We start from the raw sequence: 18,396 nt of genomic DNA on the forward strand, positions 1-18,396 counted from the left end.
CATTTTAAAAGCATGCTAATTAGTGACAGCATTAGTTTTGCTCCGGGCTCAACTTCACAGACCTCTTGACTTTAAGCCAACATCACAAGCACAGCTGGCTGTAACTGAGCAAGGGAAATAGTTATGTGTCATAGGTTCCAGCGTCTAACTGTCTACAGTAGGCTGAGGGGGTCTTACACTTCTCCTGACAAGGTCAAAAAATGCTAGCAAAAATGCCCTGGAACAGGTCTAGCACTGAAATGGCAAAAATTCTGAATGAATGAATGGAAAAAAAGAATGTAGTTCATTCAGTGGGATTATTTATTCGCCATCATTTTATCACAAACCTTTATGACTTTCTTTAGAAGAGAACCAAAAAGGTACATTTCCAAAAATATTCTGTCCACTCTTTTCAAAATGTGACCCTGGACCACAAAGAGTCTTAAGTCGCTGGGGTATATTTTTAGCAATAGGCAAAAAAAACATTGTACAAGTCAAAATTATAAATTTTTCTTTTCTGTTCAAAATCATTAACAGCTCACCGAAAATGAAGATTTTCAGTGAACAATAACTTAAAATTCACAAAGCCGATATATGGACTCCAGATGTGCTGATATTGCTTAGGTGCTTTCGCATTCTTTATGACACTTGAAGCTTCAGTCTCCATTCAGTTCACATCAATAGAAGAGAGTAACCAGTGATATATTGGAAATGAACCTTTTGTGTCCTTAAAAAGCAGAAAGTAAAGAAAGTCATACTGGTTTGAAGTCAACAGCCACGTTGAATTACATTGTGTAGACATTACGCATAACCTTCACAGCTCAAACCAAGCAATTATGCACATATTAGCCATGTTAGAAGTACACTCACCACTAGTTGAAGTTGTTAAGTGAATGCAATTTGGGTAACAGACTGCAAAAGAAAATGAGAAATTAGTTGCCTTTTTTAGCATGAGCACTTAATTAAGTTCAGGTTAGCCAATGGCTGTGTTATGCAAAAAACTGCATACAGTATCTATCAAAGGAATTTCATGCTTTGAAATGGACAGGTAATTAAAAAGCTTTTGAAAACATGAATCACACTATATACAAGTAAACAGTGGGAGTCCACATTGAAAATCTTGGATTCAAAATCTAATTAAACATTGCTTCAAATAGTTTAAAAGTTTTTCATAAAAAAAAACAAAACAAAGCAAAGCTCAAATGTAAGACAAAAAAAAAAAAAGCTTCTGCAGTGGTTATTTATGAGATATTATTTTTGTGTAATTTGTGATGCACAAGATGCTGATCAATCAAGGCTATCATTTTCAAATTATTCGGTATAATATGGTCGTCAGGATTTTACACAAAGCAAAAGTGGGGCAAATCAAATAATACATGTGCATATTATTCACTTAAACTTTTCACTCATATTATTTTCATGCTAATAATAAAATTAACAATGAAGAAACAGCATTTTCAGAGCTTTGAAGCCCACTGTATATTATATTATATTATATTATATTATATTATATTATATTATATTATATTATATTATATTATAGGTTATATCTAAAGGAACTCTGTATCTATATAGGCAATTTAACTGGTTATCTAGAGAAAATAATTCCAACACTACTTCCATCACTAACACAGACCAAATGTTGACACAGGACGTATGGCTTTATCTGTCTTAGAGCACAGAAAGTTGCTGAGTTAGTTAATTCTTTTGATCTGTGGCGCCATAGTTTAAAGCAACACTTTTTTTTCCATGGGCTGCTGACCCAAGCTGTGCTGGGCATCTAGAGTTTCAGGAACCTAGCTAAGTGGAAGAAAGCAGTCCCTGGTGAGGCTTGTTATGCATGTGAGTCATGCCTGCCTTTGCTCTATTTCGCCCCAAAACTGATTCCTCTATACACTGAAAGTTGGAGGGCATTTAAAGGACTTTAAAAGTACTGTCTTAGGTAGCGGGAGGAGAAATGGTTCTTAAGATTATGTCTGCATTTTTATTTATTGGTTTACTTTTTATCAAAACTTGCAAGAGGAATGGACAAACTAAGGGCCCCCTTCAAACTTGGCATAACATCCATTTACATCTGGAAAGTATCTGGATATGCTTTAACCAGATTGCATTTACACCTTTTTACACATTTCACCTTGTTTCCAGTCTGATTACAATGACACATATTTATGTAAAATGGACAACAGCACTTACATATTATTTGAGTGTTATATAGCCATTCAAAAAAAAAACAAAAAAAAAAACATGCACAACTTTGTTGGATGTGATTAGATTCAGTCTACGACCACCTTGGGTAGGTATCTTGGGTGCATTTACAGAAATGAACTTGCCATATCTTTGTATTTTCAAATACTTTGTACATCTGATTTTCTCTTTCTTACGCCGGTTCACTTCTCAAATTAAATTTATTATTATATTTTATTTTAGAATTATATTATTAACATATCAATTGTAGGAAGAAATTACTAATCAGAAAAAAAAGTCATCAGACAAACAAAGTGTTCTACTTGTACCAAACAATTTTCGTGAGTGTACGAAATTTGCAATCAAAATCTGAATAATTACTGTATAATACAATAAATAAATGTACTAATTCAATTAATTTATTTATCTCATATATTTATTAGAAAACTGTATTAGTGGGCATAACTAGGCCTATAAGGCATTGAGTTGGTTTCTCCGTTTAATCTCTACTGGTTATGAATCTTAAACCAGTGTTAATTTCGTTGACTAAATATTTTCGTCATTATTTTCGTCACGAATATATTTTTGCGGACGAAAACGAAACGAAAACTAAAAAAGAAGGCACTGATGGAGACTAAAACTATGACTAAATTGATTGACATTATCGTCAACGAATAAAGGACGAGACGAAAATAGACTGTGACGAAAATCAAATCAGCAGACGGGAGAGATGCGAGGAATGAGCAAAAGAACCGACAAAACGGAACAGGCGAGACTGCATGAGAGAAGAGAACCAATCCGAGCCTGACTTATTGAGACGTGAAGCGAAGGTTTTCAGTTTTTAATTGAGCTCCCGGGAAGACGGCATTCGAAGAGGTGATGTCTAAAAGAGCGACAAAATGTCCACAGCTCACTTCACGTTTGACGACGAACAAAACAAAACAAAGTGTAAAGCACGCGGAGCGCTCATTCGTGCCAAGAACACAACCAATTTGAAAAGACATTTACAGACGAGCCACCTGGACATTTTCTCAAATGTAATTTCACAACGATATTCTTTTGTTAGATGAGAGCACAATACTAATACGTAATATTATGATACATACATTTGATTAATACTAATGTTTAGTATATTTTATAATGTTCTACTTGTTGACAATATCACAAATATTTCTATATTAGTCATGTGAAACGTAAATGTTCACATCCTATCATTATACATACTAATCTAGCAATATTGTAGTATTTAAAACATACAATATTGCTAGACAAATGAATACCTTATAAAATCTTGTTACTTTTTTTATCCACCCAACTTATTAAATATTTACTTTAAACGTATGCACTTATTATTCAGCTCAGCTGTAAGCTTTAAGGTCCTGGACCTAACGTTATTTTTCTTTTATTGATGGTCAATTGGCAGCTAGTAATTGTTTACATTATCATGACAGTGTTTGTTGCTGCATAAAAGCTTTTGAATCGAAATAAAGACACAGTTGTGTTGAAATAAAGTTGAATTTGTGTTTTATATATTTTGGTTAAGTTTGTTTCCTATACCAGCTGTAAAAAATTGTCTAGTAAATCTGTTATTGATTTTAGTCTTATTTTAGTCGACTAAAATACCAAGCAATTTTAGTCGACTAAAATAAGACTAAAATTAAAACAATTCAGATGACTAAAACTTGACTAAAACTAAAAACTCAAAATTAACACTGTCTTAAACCAGCTTCCACAGAGTATAGCTGAAAACATCTACTCACTGCAGCTGAGTGTGCTGTCGGTCTGTGTGTAACTGCCTGGGATAGTCCAGTAGCGCTGTTCCCAGTCGATGATGTTTCCCACAACATCACACTTGAGGGCCAACAGCTCGGAGTAGGGCATGGCATAATCCCATAATCGGAAATTGTATATGAAGCCATCCAAATTCTGATCGTCCACACTGACCGAGCTTGACCCTTTTCCTGCAAGCTGGAGGACTCCCCCACTCCGCAAGGTGTAAATCTGAGAAGTTGCGCAGGTTTTGGCTCGATATCGGCCTCCAAAGTACACTGCAACAAGGCCAGTAGACTTGGTCCAGGTGAGGCACATGGGTGTCATGCTGGATGTGATGTCTGAGCTGGTGAGCAGGTCATTTACAGAGCAAATGGAACCATCGATGAACAGTTCCATGCCTCTCACGGTCTTCTCAAATGCCAAAATGGATGTCACAGAGGCATCAGACAAGGTAAAGATGGTCTCTGTGCTCTTCTGGGCTGTGCGGGCGATCTCAAAGCACACAGTGAATGCAGTGAGAACAGGAATGGAGACTGAATTGGACACTCTCACTACATTCTTGCTGCTTTTTGGTATTGTGACCTTCTGGTTCCTCAGTTGCACTGCCACTGCAAGAGTGAAAAACCATTAGATCTTAAAATATGACACAGATGCACTTACTGTATATAAACCTCTTTATGGTCTCCAAATTGGCTATACAGGACAACAAAGACTCAATTCAAATGTGAATCAGCTAATATAGAGTAACTATTTCATAATACTCTATGTTTCAACACATGAGAAAAGAAGAGAGACATTAATGTCTGAAATCATCCAAGTTTGACAGGAACATTATATTAAGTAATCATTCTAAGACGAGCTTATTAAACTTCTTCCAAAATGCACAGTCATATTAGTTTGCCTATGCTAAAACACCTCTTTTATGTCATATTTGCTGACACATTTCATTTAAATTGGCGGAAGTTTGTTTCTGTTGGCCGTCTCGGAATAAAAACCACAAGCAATTTGGAATGGAAAAATACACCTCCATTTGGACTATTAGATCCCTGCACTCTATATTTGTGATGCTTTTTGACATAACCAGACATCTGACGCTATTGAAGGATCACAGAATGGGTAACGGCTTTGCTGCATGCTAAACACTAATGAATAATTTCAAAAAGGTTTCATTTCAAACCCGTTTCACTGGGAGGGTAATAGAAAATACGGTGTCTAAATCTGTCAATTGCTGGGTACTAATGGGTACCTTCACATCTGTCTGACTTCATAAAAAAGGTTATTTTTTGCAGGTTGCTTTGTTTTGCAAGAGTGTGTTCTTTTTCATTGAACATAATTGCATCTGGTAATTTATACAGGTACACTTGTTGCCTGATAGTGCACCTAGACAAAAGGGAATGTTTTAGTTTTGCTCTCAAAAAGATATATTATTCTAAATAAATACAATGACTTACCAAACTCTTTCCTTGCTGAACAAATTCTACAGAAAATCATTATTTTCTTGTAACTTGTTTCTTGTAATTATTACTCAGCCTATTAGAATAATTTCTGAAGGATCATGTGACACTGAAAATTCAGCTTTCGTGTCACAGGAATAAATTGCATTCTTGGTTTAAACATTTTAAAATATAGAACAGTTACTTGTAAAATTGCACAAAACATTAATATTTCTACTGTATTATAGTCAAATAAATGGAGCCTGGGTGAGCCTAAGAGACTTCTTCTTCTTTCAAAAATATTTAAAAACTGAACCCAAAATTTTGAACATGAAGCGTACGTTTTACTTTTGACTCTGTTTTGGAAACAGGGATCTGTATTTTTATGAAGAAGAAATTATGCCAATAAGCATGAAATAGAAACAATTTAATATTATCTGAAAACAACCATAATCTTATCAATTAAATTAATAATAAAAAATAAAAAAAAGTTGGTAGACTGAAAACTGATTGACAGAATAAGAGAAGTGCTTAATAACTCCGTATAGTTAAATGTTTGTGACTGTGGTCATAAGAACACAATGAGATGATATTGATAGCGTGAATGGCAAAGCAACATGATAGCAGCTGTGATATGAAACAGAGCGGCAGAGTTTAGCAATGCAATCTTGATAATACTGCTTTCTATAAGGTCTGATGTTTATTCATTAAATTAAAACGCTGCTTTCACAGTCACGCTGTGAAATTACTTTTTTAAACCACAAAACTACAGCAAAACATAATTACTAGCATCCAGTAAACCCTAACAGGGTTTACTGGATGCCAGTAATTTATAATAAAAATTGGATACAATTTTTATTATAAATTATTAAATAATAATGAATAAAATATTAATACATTAAATTAGGTCTTAAAATTGATTAATTAATTATCAAAAAGTATCAATTAAAACATCTAAGATAAATAAACATGCTGTGAAGAGCTCGTCATTTATTAAACATACCTTGCTTGTAACTGATATTGAAGCCTTTCTTTTGGATACTAAAGTCTGATTTAAAGGAAACCTCCATCACATTGTCACTGGAGTTGAGAGTTAGTCCATTGGGTGTTAAGCCACAAAATTTGGCATCACTCGTGCCAGTGCTGATATTGATGTGGTCATAGATGCAGTCTTGTGCTTCCTCAAGCTCAAAATCTAGGAAGGCGATCTGCACTATAAAGCCAGTTGGGGCCTGTATGGTCCACTTGCAGGCTTGACTGGATGGGTAGTCATTGGGGTAGCAGGGGGAGGTAAAAGACCCCTGGGAGTCGGTGAGCACCACAGTGCAGTTGACGCTACTCTGGCAGCTCTGTGCTACTGCAAGCAAACAGGTCACATGTCACTTTAGCTTGCAAAGGACAGGTATTAGCAGGGGCCAAGGACAGGAGAGGAATCAGGTGACAGGAAGATGCGTTTAGACGGCTGCTGGGTTAGTGCAACGACAAGGACAGAAGGGGAGAGAAACAGATATCAAGTTTGGTCGAGATATGGTAAGTTACTACTAAAGGAATCCCAGAGTCATTTCCCCATAAAGACGACCTAGAATCTTAAGCCATTTGATAGACTTATAATCAACGTCACTGACCATATCCTTTAAGATCCCTTAAGGAAACTCTCGGATATGAAGACTTCAATGAAAAAAAAAGTCTTGACTCAGAGACAATGGCCTCTGTTCATGCAATCCCAAAAAGCACATAAGCAAAAACCACAGAACTTTTTGGCAAATTGAGCAGCTCTGGGCAATTCAACTTTCTCAAGATGCAGTGGCTTCATCAGGACAAGTTTGATGCAAGTAAACAAACAGTACTGAAGGTTAAATTTCATAACCCATTCCAACAGTCAAAGGACAAACTAATTTCAGTGATTTATAATGTGCTCTCCAAGTAAATAATATTCCATCAGTTATTTATTTTTTTCCGCAGTAACAATTTTTCCTTTACAGTAATGATACTGTTGAGAACAACAAATTGAATTTTCATGCATGAAATTTTAAAACTCTTTGCATGAAACATCCAAGTTCTTCACTAGTGGCCATAAAAAGGGTTACTGATAGTAATTAACCCACAGGTATAGTCATCATACCTCAGCAGAAACAGGAAATATGGGATTTGATGGCTTTTGACAGATTCCATATGAGGAACAATAAAATTGGAGCCATTTAATCCTGAGAATGGCTCACTAATAGAAGGATAAAGAGCATCCATCCTAGAAAGGGAAAATTATCTTCCGTTTAAAGGGACACAAACTACAGCCAAGATTATCATTACGTGCCTTGTGCTCACTAGAGTGGACAGTAGATACAAAGGCTAAATTTCAGACCACTTACATTTCAATCCAAAGAGTCAAGAAGCCAATACTACACACTTTTCTCCTTTCTGATTCTGTTTAGAAGTGGTGACATCTAAAAGCTTTTATAGAATCAAAAGAAAACCCACTACTCACCACTAATTTTGCAAATTATGAAATTTGTTCACTCCAACAAATTTGGAAGAAAGTTTTTGTATATGTGTCATAGCTTTTCCAGTTGTTCGTGATTTACTGGTTAAGGAATTTTATTTTACATTTTTTTATTTACTCTTATTATTTCTACATGACAAAACATTTTAGAGCATGGCATATATATTATATATATATATATATATAATTTATTCATAACAAATAACAAATAATATTAATAAATATATTAAAATTTTAAACTTACATTTAAACTTAAACTGCAGGTTTTGTCTGAATTTAAATAATTTTAAGCCATCTTAAGTGTTCTTTTATAATTTTAAATCAGGTCCAAACCAAATATAGTACATGGTAAACATGACTGAACATAAAAAAATGTCATTAGGACACAAATTACTAACTATACTATACATAATTGCTATACACACACACTTTTTCTTGCAAAAGTGATACCGTGTGCCAAAATTAACAGATAATTTCATAATGGAAAAAGATTATAAGAAATTTTCGCTAGTGCTTGTTTCCCATAGCCCTGTGCCAGCATTCAAGCCAAATTTAAATTAAACTTAAATTAAGAAAAGTCAAAATATGTTATAAAAAATTACTTTTGGAGAGTGACTCTGAATTTAATAAAAGTATAGCACATTATTTGTTACGGTTCCCAGGCAAAACAATCTTTGGCTGTAGTGCTGCAAGTTGTAAACTATAAAACAGTTAAAGTAAATAGATTTTATACATGTAACTACCTCATTTTTAATTTCATTTCACGATGAAAAGCCAGCAGACATTCTACATGCAAACAACACTTCATAAATGTACAGCAGACCCATTTTATTGGAGCGTAAGCTAAAGTTTCTACACATTTGCATTCTCCTGGTCCCCTCTGAAGGATCGAATACATTGCACAAATCAGAATGTCAGACCAGTCAGAACTGGGTCAATACAAAATTCACCAAACAAGACCCCATCAACACACCTGGGACAGAAAACGCTGGAAAATTCGTAACAGTTGTCCAGCAAAAACAAGGAAGGAGGTGAGGGGGAAAAAAAGATAATTCTTTCCGCCATCATGCCTGGGGTTTAAACAAGCAAGGAATGGGATCAGCTTTTGACAAGTGGCCTGTAAGTGTTTTGCAGAAAGAGGCTGAAATCACTATTGGACGGAATCACGCTACTGGAATATCCTGCTGTTTCATAGCTGTCGGAATGGGCCACAGTAAAAAGAAGCAAAACCAACTGTGCTACAAAAGCCACAGCTCTAACCCGGCACAATATTATGGTGCTGCTCAGATCCTGGTCCTCCAAAAAAATAAAAATGTAATACTGGTGATATGATAGGATTTGCGCAGTGTTGTGAAGTGAATGTTGAGGAAGTGAAGGTCAATCTGTTCAGTGATTTCACAGGAGAAATGGAGAGCTTTGATCTCAAAGTGTCCTTTTAGAAGAAGGCCAGAAGATGGAATGCCAGATACAGGGATCTCAGGCTAAAAAGTACAGGGAGAATAAAAATAGCCTTTTCAACAGCGTCACATTTTGCGAAAGCTTTAATCCTGAAGTGTCTCATTTCGCTCATTCTCTTGGCAGTCTTGTACCTTAAGGTGTGCTGCATTCATCTGCCAAACGGCAATTAACAATTCACCCAAAAATGCTAATCATTTAGTAAGCTCTCTGTCATTACGGATGCCTGTATAATTCTCTTTCTTTCAAGAAAAACAAAAGGAGATCCAAGGCACTGTGTCCAGTGTTCATATGAACAACAACAACAAAAAAACACAAAATACCATAAAAGTCATCCTAAGAGATGTATATGCACCAGTTGTATTCTTACTATGCCAGGGCAAAAAAATAAAAGAAAAATAAATAAAATTAAAAAAGCTTGCTATATGGGTTGTGAGCACTGTTGTGAAATGCCTGCTGATGAAGTGAAGGTCAATAAAGTAGTCCATGAGAAATGCCTTATAATAATTCTCACACTAAAATATAAATGTGACTACCTTTGTGACAGTTTTATGAGGCTTTTTATTATTCAGAATCACAGAATTATAAGCTTAAATAAGCTCTAAAGATAAGCTTTCAAATCAGTTTTTTTCACTGTATGGGGAATAAAGAGCTTAGTTCATTTTGCCCAAAATTTAATTTCGTTTTTTTTGGGATCAAGAAAAAATAATATGGGCTTGGAATGACATGAGGGTGAAAATTTTCATTTTTGGGGCAACTATTCCATAATTAAGTCCATCACTTGAACACTTTTTTTTTGCATTGCTTTTGATCAGCATGGAGCAGCTATTATAAGGATCCAGTGAGATTTAACTCTATAAACACACCCATGGCTCCTTAGCTTATAGAGCATGGCAGAAAAACAAGGGCATCCAAGAACAAACATGTGACATGTTGTGTGTACATTTGTGGTTTCAGTATAAAAACAAGAAACAAAAGCATATTGTGAACTTTATGCACACAGGGGTTGGTCTCTCTATGGGCAATAATCACATCTGGTTTTAATGACAAGCTCTTGCACGGGGATAGTAAAGATTCCATGTCTGGAAACGAGAGTCTGTGCACGCCGTTTACTGAACGTGACAAATCGGACCTAATCAACAAGTTATTTCACCAAGAATTTTCCAAGTTTGAGCAATATTTGATTTGGGCGTGATTTAAATGAGGGCTCAAATGCCTAAGAGAGGCGTGCATCCTAAAATGATGTTCAAAATTGCTCTTGGCCTTCTCCGCACAACATTATTCCATTATTAGTTTTTTCTGTGGCTTACATTAATTGAATTTCATTGTTTTGAACGTGTTTTAGCACTCAGTTGTCCGTGGTTTAAACTATTAAAGCGCTTTAGAAATTTCCCTGATGCTGATTCCCAGCGTTGCTCTAAACCATTTCTGACAGGCATCCAAAGACCATAAATGTTCCTACTTGGACCAATATAACAGTACGAACAAATCAGGCGAGCCATGGTATGTGACTAATATTAAAAAGACACGTGCTTTTCATATGCAGTGCACAGGGTATTGAAATCCTTAATAACGCGTCTGAATAATAACTCAGCCTTGGGAGAAGCAAAGATTATCTCAGCTTCACAAAAACAGCAAATGTTGTGCGTAATGACTGGCCTACAAACAGAAGCAGTCACCATAAATATTTTAGCCCACCAATGCATGCTGTGAGACCACTGACAAAGCCAGATCTCACCCTTGGGTCCTGTTTTTTTAATATATGGAGGACACGTAGAATCTTTCTTCATAACTAAAGCGATTGTGGCGATTTTTATGATGTTGAGATATTTTTCATGTATGACTGGTTGTGACTTTCTTGGCAAACAGAATGCAAGGACAAGGACAACAAAAAGCAAGTTAAAGGTGATAAAAAAAGAGCAAGAAATGCAAAAAAAAGTCATTTAAACATGCAAGGAAGCTGAGAAAACTTGTACATATATAAAATTAATACAGAAACAGTTAAATACGTAAATTGAAAATATGAAAAAAGACATTAAAAAAGGAAAAGATGAATTAATGAAATGGAAGCAATGTTGATTAGCATGATGAGCAATCAATATACATAGAAACTCAGATCTGAACTTAACTATGGATTACAATTCCAGATAACACACTATTTGCATTAGAACATTTTTAATTTATAACTCTAGAGCTCCTTTACCTGGGATCAAAAAGCAGATCAGCAGCAGGAAAACTGCGAGAGTATTCTGGAACTTCCATCTCCACCACCTAGCACTGATGAACGAAATCCTGCCAATCAGATTTAGAAAATTTCATTTCAAAACAAAACCACAATTCAATTTATTACTTACACGTAATTTTAGTACAGTGTAATGAAAACCACAACTGCATTAGAGGTTTCATTAAATGGATTGCAGTTAAGGCCAGGAACATCATTTGACGCAACGGATGTTTGGAAATACATTTGATTTTATTTGCACCAAAAATGCAAATAGCACCACGAATTGTTGTTTCTGGTTTTCTTAGCCATTGCTTTAAAACACTTCATACATAGAAACTGGCATAAAACTTCACGCATTAGCTTTTCTCACTCACTCACACACAGAGGAGTACAATATCTTTATTCATGCGTCTATAATTTGGGAGAACTTTGAAAGTTTAAATGATGTATTTGTGGCATGGAAACCATTTTTTCCTTGTCAGAACAGTGACCGCAGCCATGCAAAAACTGCCCCGTTACATAATGAGTAATCACTCTCCCATGTCAGCCATAATAAGTTTGCTGAAAAAGATCACGGTTGGTGAGGTTTACAGAAGAGTTCACCACGATTTACAAAGCAGAACTTGAAATGACAGGAAACCAGAGGCTAAAAAAACATAAGAGAACCATTTATATATAGTGTGTTATCTATTAAAGAAGTTCATGCATGTAAAAAATATCATAGCTGCGAAAATAAACAGAAGCATACCTAGAAACAGCATTTTAGCTATATAGAAAAGCAGTGTCTAAAAAAAAGAGAATCACAATTTTTAAAACTACTCTCATTTCATATGCCGTTTAAAGGGATAGTTCATCCAAAAAAAATTAATTCTGATATCATTAAAACTTCTCAACTTCATGTCTTATGACTGTATAAAACACACACAAAATAAGTTATTTTGAAACTGACTCCACTGACTTCCGTGTATGGCAAAAAAAAAAAAAAAAAAAAACACATTTTTCAAAAGATTTTATTCTTTTCTTACAAAAAGATATAAAGTCACAGGTTTGGAACAACATTAGCCTGAAATTTTACTTTTGGGTGAACTATCCCTTTAAACTATTGTTAACATTACAATACATACACTTTCCAATGTCCATCCCTGTTCAAAAAGAGGTCAGGATACTGAGATATACAGTACAAAAAACCTTCTCAACATCCCTTTAAAATCAATGATTGCAGTCTAAAACCTGATCAGATTGGATCACTATTTTGGTTCTTCAGATCTACAATAAATAATGGACTGTGTGGAGCATTGCCCAGGTGTCCCTGCTCTCATTCCTTAAAAAAAAAAAAAAAAAAACTACTAATGACACAACCAGCATCAGTTTTCAACTTTAAAATGGCACTTCTGAGAACTTTTTATCAAAGATTGTTGGCTAGCTGCAAGCACACCAACCAAAGTTTTAGAGCTTTCCGTAAAAGGGAAGTTGACAAACAATGCACTTAAAAATAACAGATCTTTTGTAATACCTTTCTGAGTTCTTTGAAACATCCCAACATACATGGGTTTTCTAACGAACTAGAGAAAAAAAAAAGTTCTGTATAAATCTTTCCTGGTTCTAACTGGAGACTTTTGATTTAAGAGAAAAGTTCCAAAGCTTGTAGCACCAATCCACAAATACATCTCATTAACCAACTGCACATTTTTGTGACTATTCACTACAAACCACATAAAGATGCTAAATTTGAAATTGGATATTAACAAACAATCCCTGGTCTGAAATTTTGCTTCCAAGAAGGCGAGTTGTGGGGAGTCATTATCTGAGGTCCATGGAAAACGAAGACTTCAGCAGGAGATGTCCACCACTAGAGACCTCTTAAATTATTCTGATGAAGACGTTTTTTTGGCAGTAATTGGGCATTGTTCATCTGTATTAGGATTATAAATGTCTTCCTTATTATAAATGGATGGAAAATTCCCTCCATCTGAGACCGAGTATGTTTTAATGAGATTATCGCAATGCTTCATTTGATACTATGGTTAATAACACCTAATCTGTAAGCTTTTGTTGCCAAAACTTGAAGTGTGTGATGTTACAAGATCCCGTGTGAGGTCCTCAGATCTTGTTTCATTTTAACAACCACTGTCAAAAGATAATAGAGAGCTCTATTTTCGGCACGCAGAATCGGGCAGAATCAGCCAGCAGGACAATAGACAGGGCACTAACTTCATATTTTATTAAACAACCACAACATGCCATCAGTGGCATTCATTTGTAGGCAACAATGATGGAACAAAATAATTAAATAGGACATGAAACCAGAAGGGAATCTTATCTAAGAGGTAAGTCAACTCAACACCCTCAAATAAATCATTGTTAGAAATCATGATTACTACATAATTTCCAGCCTTAAATAAACAGCCTCATATCATCTCTGTAAGTTGGTGCATTTGTTGTGAGTGAGAATGAGGCCATTTAGACCACCATATAAAATTAATGGAATACATGACATAAGAGAACATATGAATATTGTTCAGAACGCCGCCCTAAGCATATGTAAATACACATGAATGGGGTCAGCGACTCAAGGACCGTACAAGCAGAATAAAGAACTTAATTCATCATGGCAAAAATGTGTTGGAAAACCAGAAACAGAGGCTTCTGGTATTCAAAACGCTAAAACTCCAGAAAATCATAATGCTCAATAAAATAATAAAAACATTTTGCATTATTGTCAGCCACTAATGATTTACAAATGTTAAACCTTTAGAAGTAACTGAACAGTACATCAACAGCTGTTAATTGCTTCACTAACTTCGGAAACACTACAGCTGTCAGCACTACAGGTAGGCTAAATGGGATATTCATTATCCTCTTGTTTTTCTATGATACAAGCTCATTTCATCTAATGACCTAAGAAATTCCACATTAACCTACTTCATGGTTGTGGCTTGAAATCAAGCAGCCAGTCTCGGGCAACAAATGTCTGATGCCCAAAACGCTGTGTAGGCAGGCAGCTTACTATAGTGAGAGAGACAGACTATGAGTGGAAGCTATAATTTAGACATTTTAAATACTATTTAGTTGTTTACAGTTTTATTTGCGTGATCCAAAAGTCCAATTAGCAATTCTTCTGCCCACCGCCATTGTAATGTGACACCCACTCTTTAAGCCATGGATATTTCTCTATTCTAAGTCATCCAAATACAACAAAATGCGCACAATAGCCAACACCAATTATATATAAAACAGAACCATTAACTTTCCATTTTTATAAACGTAACATCTACAATATCAACGTTGTCTAAAATAGATAAATAAATAAATATAAAACACGTAGCTGTCTCACGGCTCAGTCTCTAATAGTAGGAATTATTATTTATTGTTATATTGAACATTGGTATTCTGAACATTTATTAAACGTAGTAACACATTGTGGCACATTATGTTTCCCCTGATCAGAGCTCTTTATTGTTCGCGCAGTTAAACCGGGAAAACCTGAAGATTTGTTTACTTGAGTTTTAGTCCGAGTATGTAATTTCACAAAGAAACGTACAAGAACCTCGAAAAGTCACTTACATTGTTTCATTGAAGCTCGTCTCGTTGAAGAAGCATTATATCTCTTTCTTTTTTGAAGAACTTCAGATAATTCTGAGAGGCAGCTCACCATCCACGCTCACGCGCCACGCAGATGCTCAGTAAACACACATCATCATCGGGGATATTCTTAAATTAACTGAACTAGTTATTTTTGGTAGATGAAGCTGTTTTCCGAGCAGACAGATGCGGGGTAAAGCGTTAGCTAGAGTTTACTAGACAAAAATGTGCTTGTCCCACGGCTGGAGGCAGTTCTCAATAGAGCCCAACCCATAAGAGGGAGAATTCCCGGGGAGACCCCAAAAATTAACTTCATAGGCTACATGAATACTTCGCATTAGTGTTTGCTAGGATTCAATAGGATAATAAGAGAAAGTGTAGAACCATATATAATTAAGCAAATGATTACGTTATATAGAACACAATAAACATATATGCAAACACGTTTCTAAGAAAAAAAAACGAATGAGAGATGAATATTGTTTTGTGTACTTTTAAATGACCTAAATATATTGTATATATAACACACACAATTTCTATATATATATATATATATATATTTACTATTTAAATTAGCTGTACTATATTAAGTAATAAACACACACACACACAAACATAAAATAAATCAGAAATTTAGACTACATTAGGCTATATACAATTGCATCAGTATATTCAACATGTAAAATATATGTATATATAATTTAAGTTTGCAAATACATACACGCAAAGCCAAACACTGAATGAAAAGAAAAGAAAAAAACATTTGTTTTGTTAGCGGTTTCTTTTCTTTTTAATGAGTGTGCTTAAAACATACAAGAACAAAAAAATATATAAATTCAGGCATTTCCCGAATTAGATTTTCACGAATAACTTATTAATTATTACTAATTTGTTACAGACCTTATAAACATACTGTAAAGATGATACTCTGTTTTCAACATCAGAGAAGATCTCCCAGTTAGCTCCTACAAGTCGGAAAACTGTATTGTATGTAGATTTCAACATTCAGGTTAAATAGTACGCTCTAAAGAAATTTCAGGTCATGTAGTTGTAATCAATTCCTGTTTACTTACTACAGGCTTATGAAATGATTTATGAATGAGAATACTAAACATTTTGTCATCCTTTATGTGGATGTTGAGGCTGCTTCTTTCTTTGAATCTGATAAGAGAGTCCCTGTAGGGGACTGTTAGGTTTTGATCTATTGTGGGTGTGATAACCCATACACAATAACACAGACATATATTATAGGCTAGCTACAGTTATATGTTTGGTTTAGTGCTGAGATTTACAGCCACAATGACATTTTATCATCATAACACAGAAACTTGGCTGTAGATTTTGAATGTAAAACAACTACAGAGCCAGAAATTAGGATTTGCACGATCCTTACAAATTCTTTGAGGTTCACAAATTACTCATTTATTCTGCTCAATAGCCATTGCAAAACATGGTCAATTTTAATGACAATGCAGCATACATGGTGGTTTAAAAAAATAAAATAAAAAAGATTTCTCCATTCCCACAGCACTGATAGCAATCAAGTCATAAACTTATCTGTGCACGTCAATGTCAATACCCTTAAACACTCAAAAAGGATTACAATGTCATGAAATCTGATGAATGTGGTCACTCAGATTTTAAGATTAATTTTTAAAGGTTAAAAGACAACACTGTAAAACATTATTGTGGTTTTAACAGTAAAAGACTGTAAAAATGCTACAGTAAAAACCTGTTAATTGGTTATCAGTAAGTTTCCATTTTATATATGGTGAATAACTGTGATTACATTTAATGTAAGTTTACAATAAAACACTTAAAATTATGGTTTTTGGAAGTGAAAAAGAAAAAAGTCATTGCATAATTTAAAGTGAATATGACACTTCATATTTTATGTTTTTTCATTGAAATAACTGTCAGTTGTGTACATTAGGGTTTTATCATACATCTAATGTTGTTAAATTAATGTTTATCATGATACTGCATTATTGCAGTTTTATGTGTGTCACCATGATGGTGTTTAGTGTTTGTGTGAATGACACTGTGCACCTTCTATTTATATATATATATATATATATATATATATATATATATACATATATATTGTAGTATTTCCTTTCTCAGCTTGAGCAAGAACTGTTTGTGATGATCTCTGATTCATCATGTGACTTTCTCATCACTACCTGTTTATAGTGGACATCACAGGTGATGTTCATCATTTGCATCTACAGTGAGGCAAGAAAGGATTCGGGGAGATGCAGATGCATGCAATGATAGCTCAGTCTACTTTCAGATAAGTGCAATGCCCTTTCTATTACACTTCAGGTAAAAACTGTGGAAAGACAGGAAACAGTGACACTGGTAATGCAACCTCAAGAAATACAAGTAGAACAGAAAACAACAGGAACTGTCTATTGTAATTATAAGTTTCCTGAATGTGCACAAACTGAATTGACCAAGTTCAGTCATGCATAGGGCTAAATGGGTTATGACTAGTATAACATAACTACACTCATTGTGCATCACCTTTAGTGCCTTTGAAATACAATATCAGCCTCATCTTTTAATCTGCAGGAATACTTATTGCAACACATTTTGCTGCCACCTGGAATTATTTAAAAATTATGAATGAAAAAAAAACATTTAAGACAGTGAAGGAGAAAATATGGAAGCCTGTTTTGACCACGGAATAAAAAAATTAAAAGATGATTGCGACTTAACTTGCAACTCTGACTTTTTTCCCCCTCACAATCCTGAGTTTATATCTCATGGTGAGCTGTTAACTCATACATGTGAGAAATTGGCTAAAAAAACAAAATGGTATTATTTTTGATAAAACTATTAATCCCGAATAATCACCCAAAACGAGTTTTGTTTACATATGTGCTCTGTGTATATTTATGATGTATATATAAACACACACACATAAAGTAAATATTTTGAAAATATTTACATGTATATATTTATATTCTATAGATTTATATTCTATATAAATATATTTAATATATAAACATAAAATTTTTCTTAATAATACACTTGCATGTGTTTTTACTTATATTCACATAATAAATATACACAAATATATTATGTAAAAAAAACTTATTTTGGATGTGATTAATAGTGATTAATCATTTGACAGCACTAATTATTTTTATTTTGTAATAGCAGTAGTAGTAATGATTGCGAGATGTAAACTCAAAACTCAGTAACAAACTCAGAATTTAGGGATGTAAATTCAGAATTGCAAGAAAAAAAGTTTATTGTATATC

At 34.3% G+C, this 18,396-nt stretch overlaps 1 protein-coding gene across 2 annotated transcripts in view; it reads right to left on the reverse strand.

The window, feature by feature from the left end:
• The window catches only part of LOC113051056 (adhesion G-protein coupled receptor G6-like), a 35,947-nt gene extending 20,599 nt beyond the window's left edge, over window positions 1-15,348 (reverse strand). For both annotated transcript variants that reach the window (XM_026214671.1, XM_026214672.1), the window contains exons 1-5: window positions 15,110-15,348; window positions 11,525-11,613; window positions 6,373-6,726; window positions 3,924-4,544; window positions 850-891 (exon numbers count right to left, since the gene is read on the reverse strand). In XM_026214671.1, the coding sequence (XP_026070456.1) occupies window positions 850-891; window positions 3,924-4,544; window positions 6,373-6,726; window positions 11,525-11,613; window positions 15,110-15,111 (1,108 nt within the window). In that variant the 5' untranslated portion in view covers window positions 15,112-15,348. The remainder of the gene's footprint in view (window positions 1-849; window positions 892-3,923; window positions 4,545-6,372; window positions 6,727-11,524; window positions 11,614-15,109) is intronic.
• Window positions 15,349-18,396: the final 3,048 nt, after the last annotated feature.

Source organism: Carassius auratus, chromosome 31, assembly GCF_003368295.1.
Source record: "Carassius auratus strain Wakin chromosome 31, ASM336829v1, whole genome shotgun sequence".
In the NCBI taxonomy this organism is placed as follows: Eukaryota; Metazoa; Chordata; class Actinopteri; order Cypriniformes; family Cyprinidae; genus Carassius; species Carassius auratus.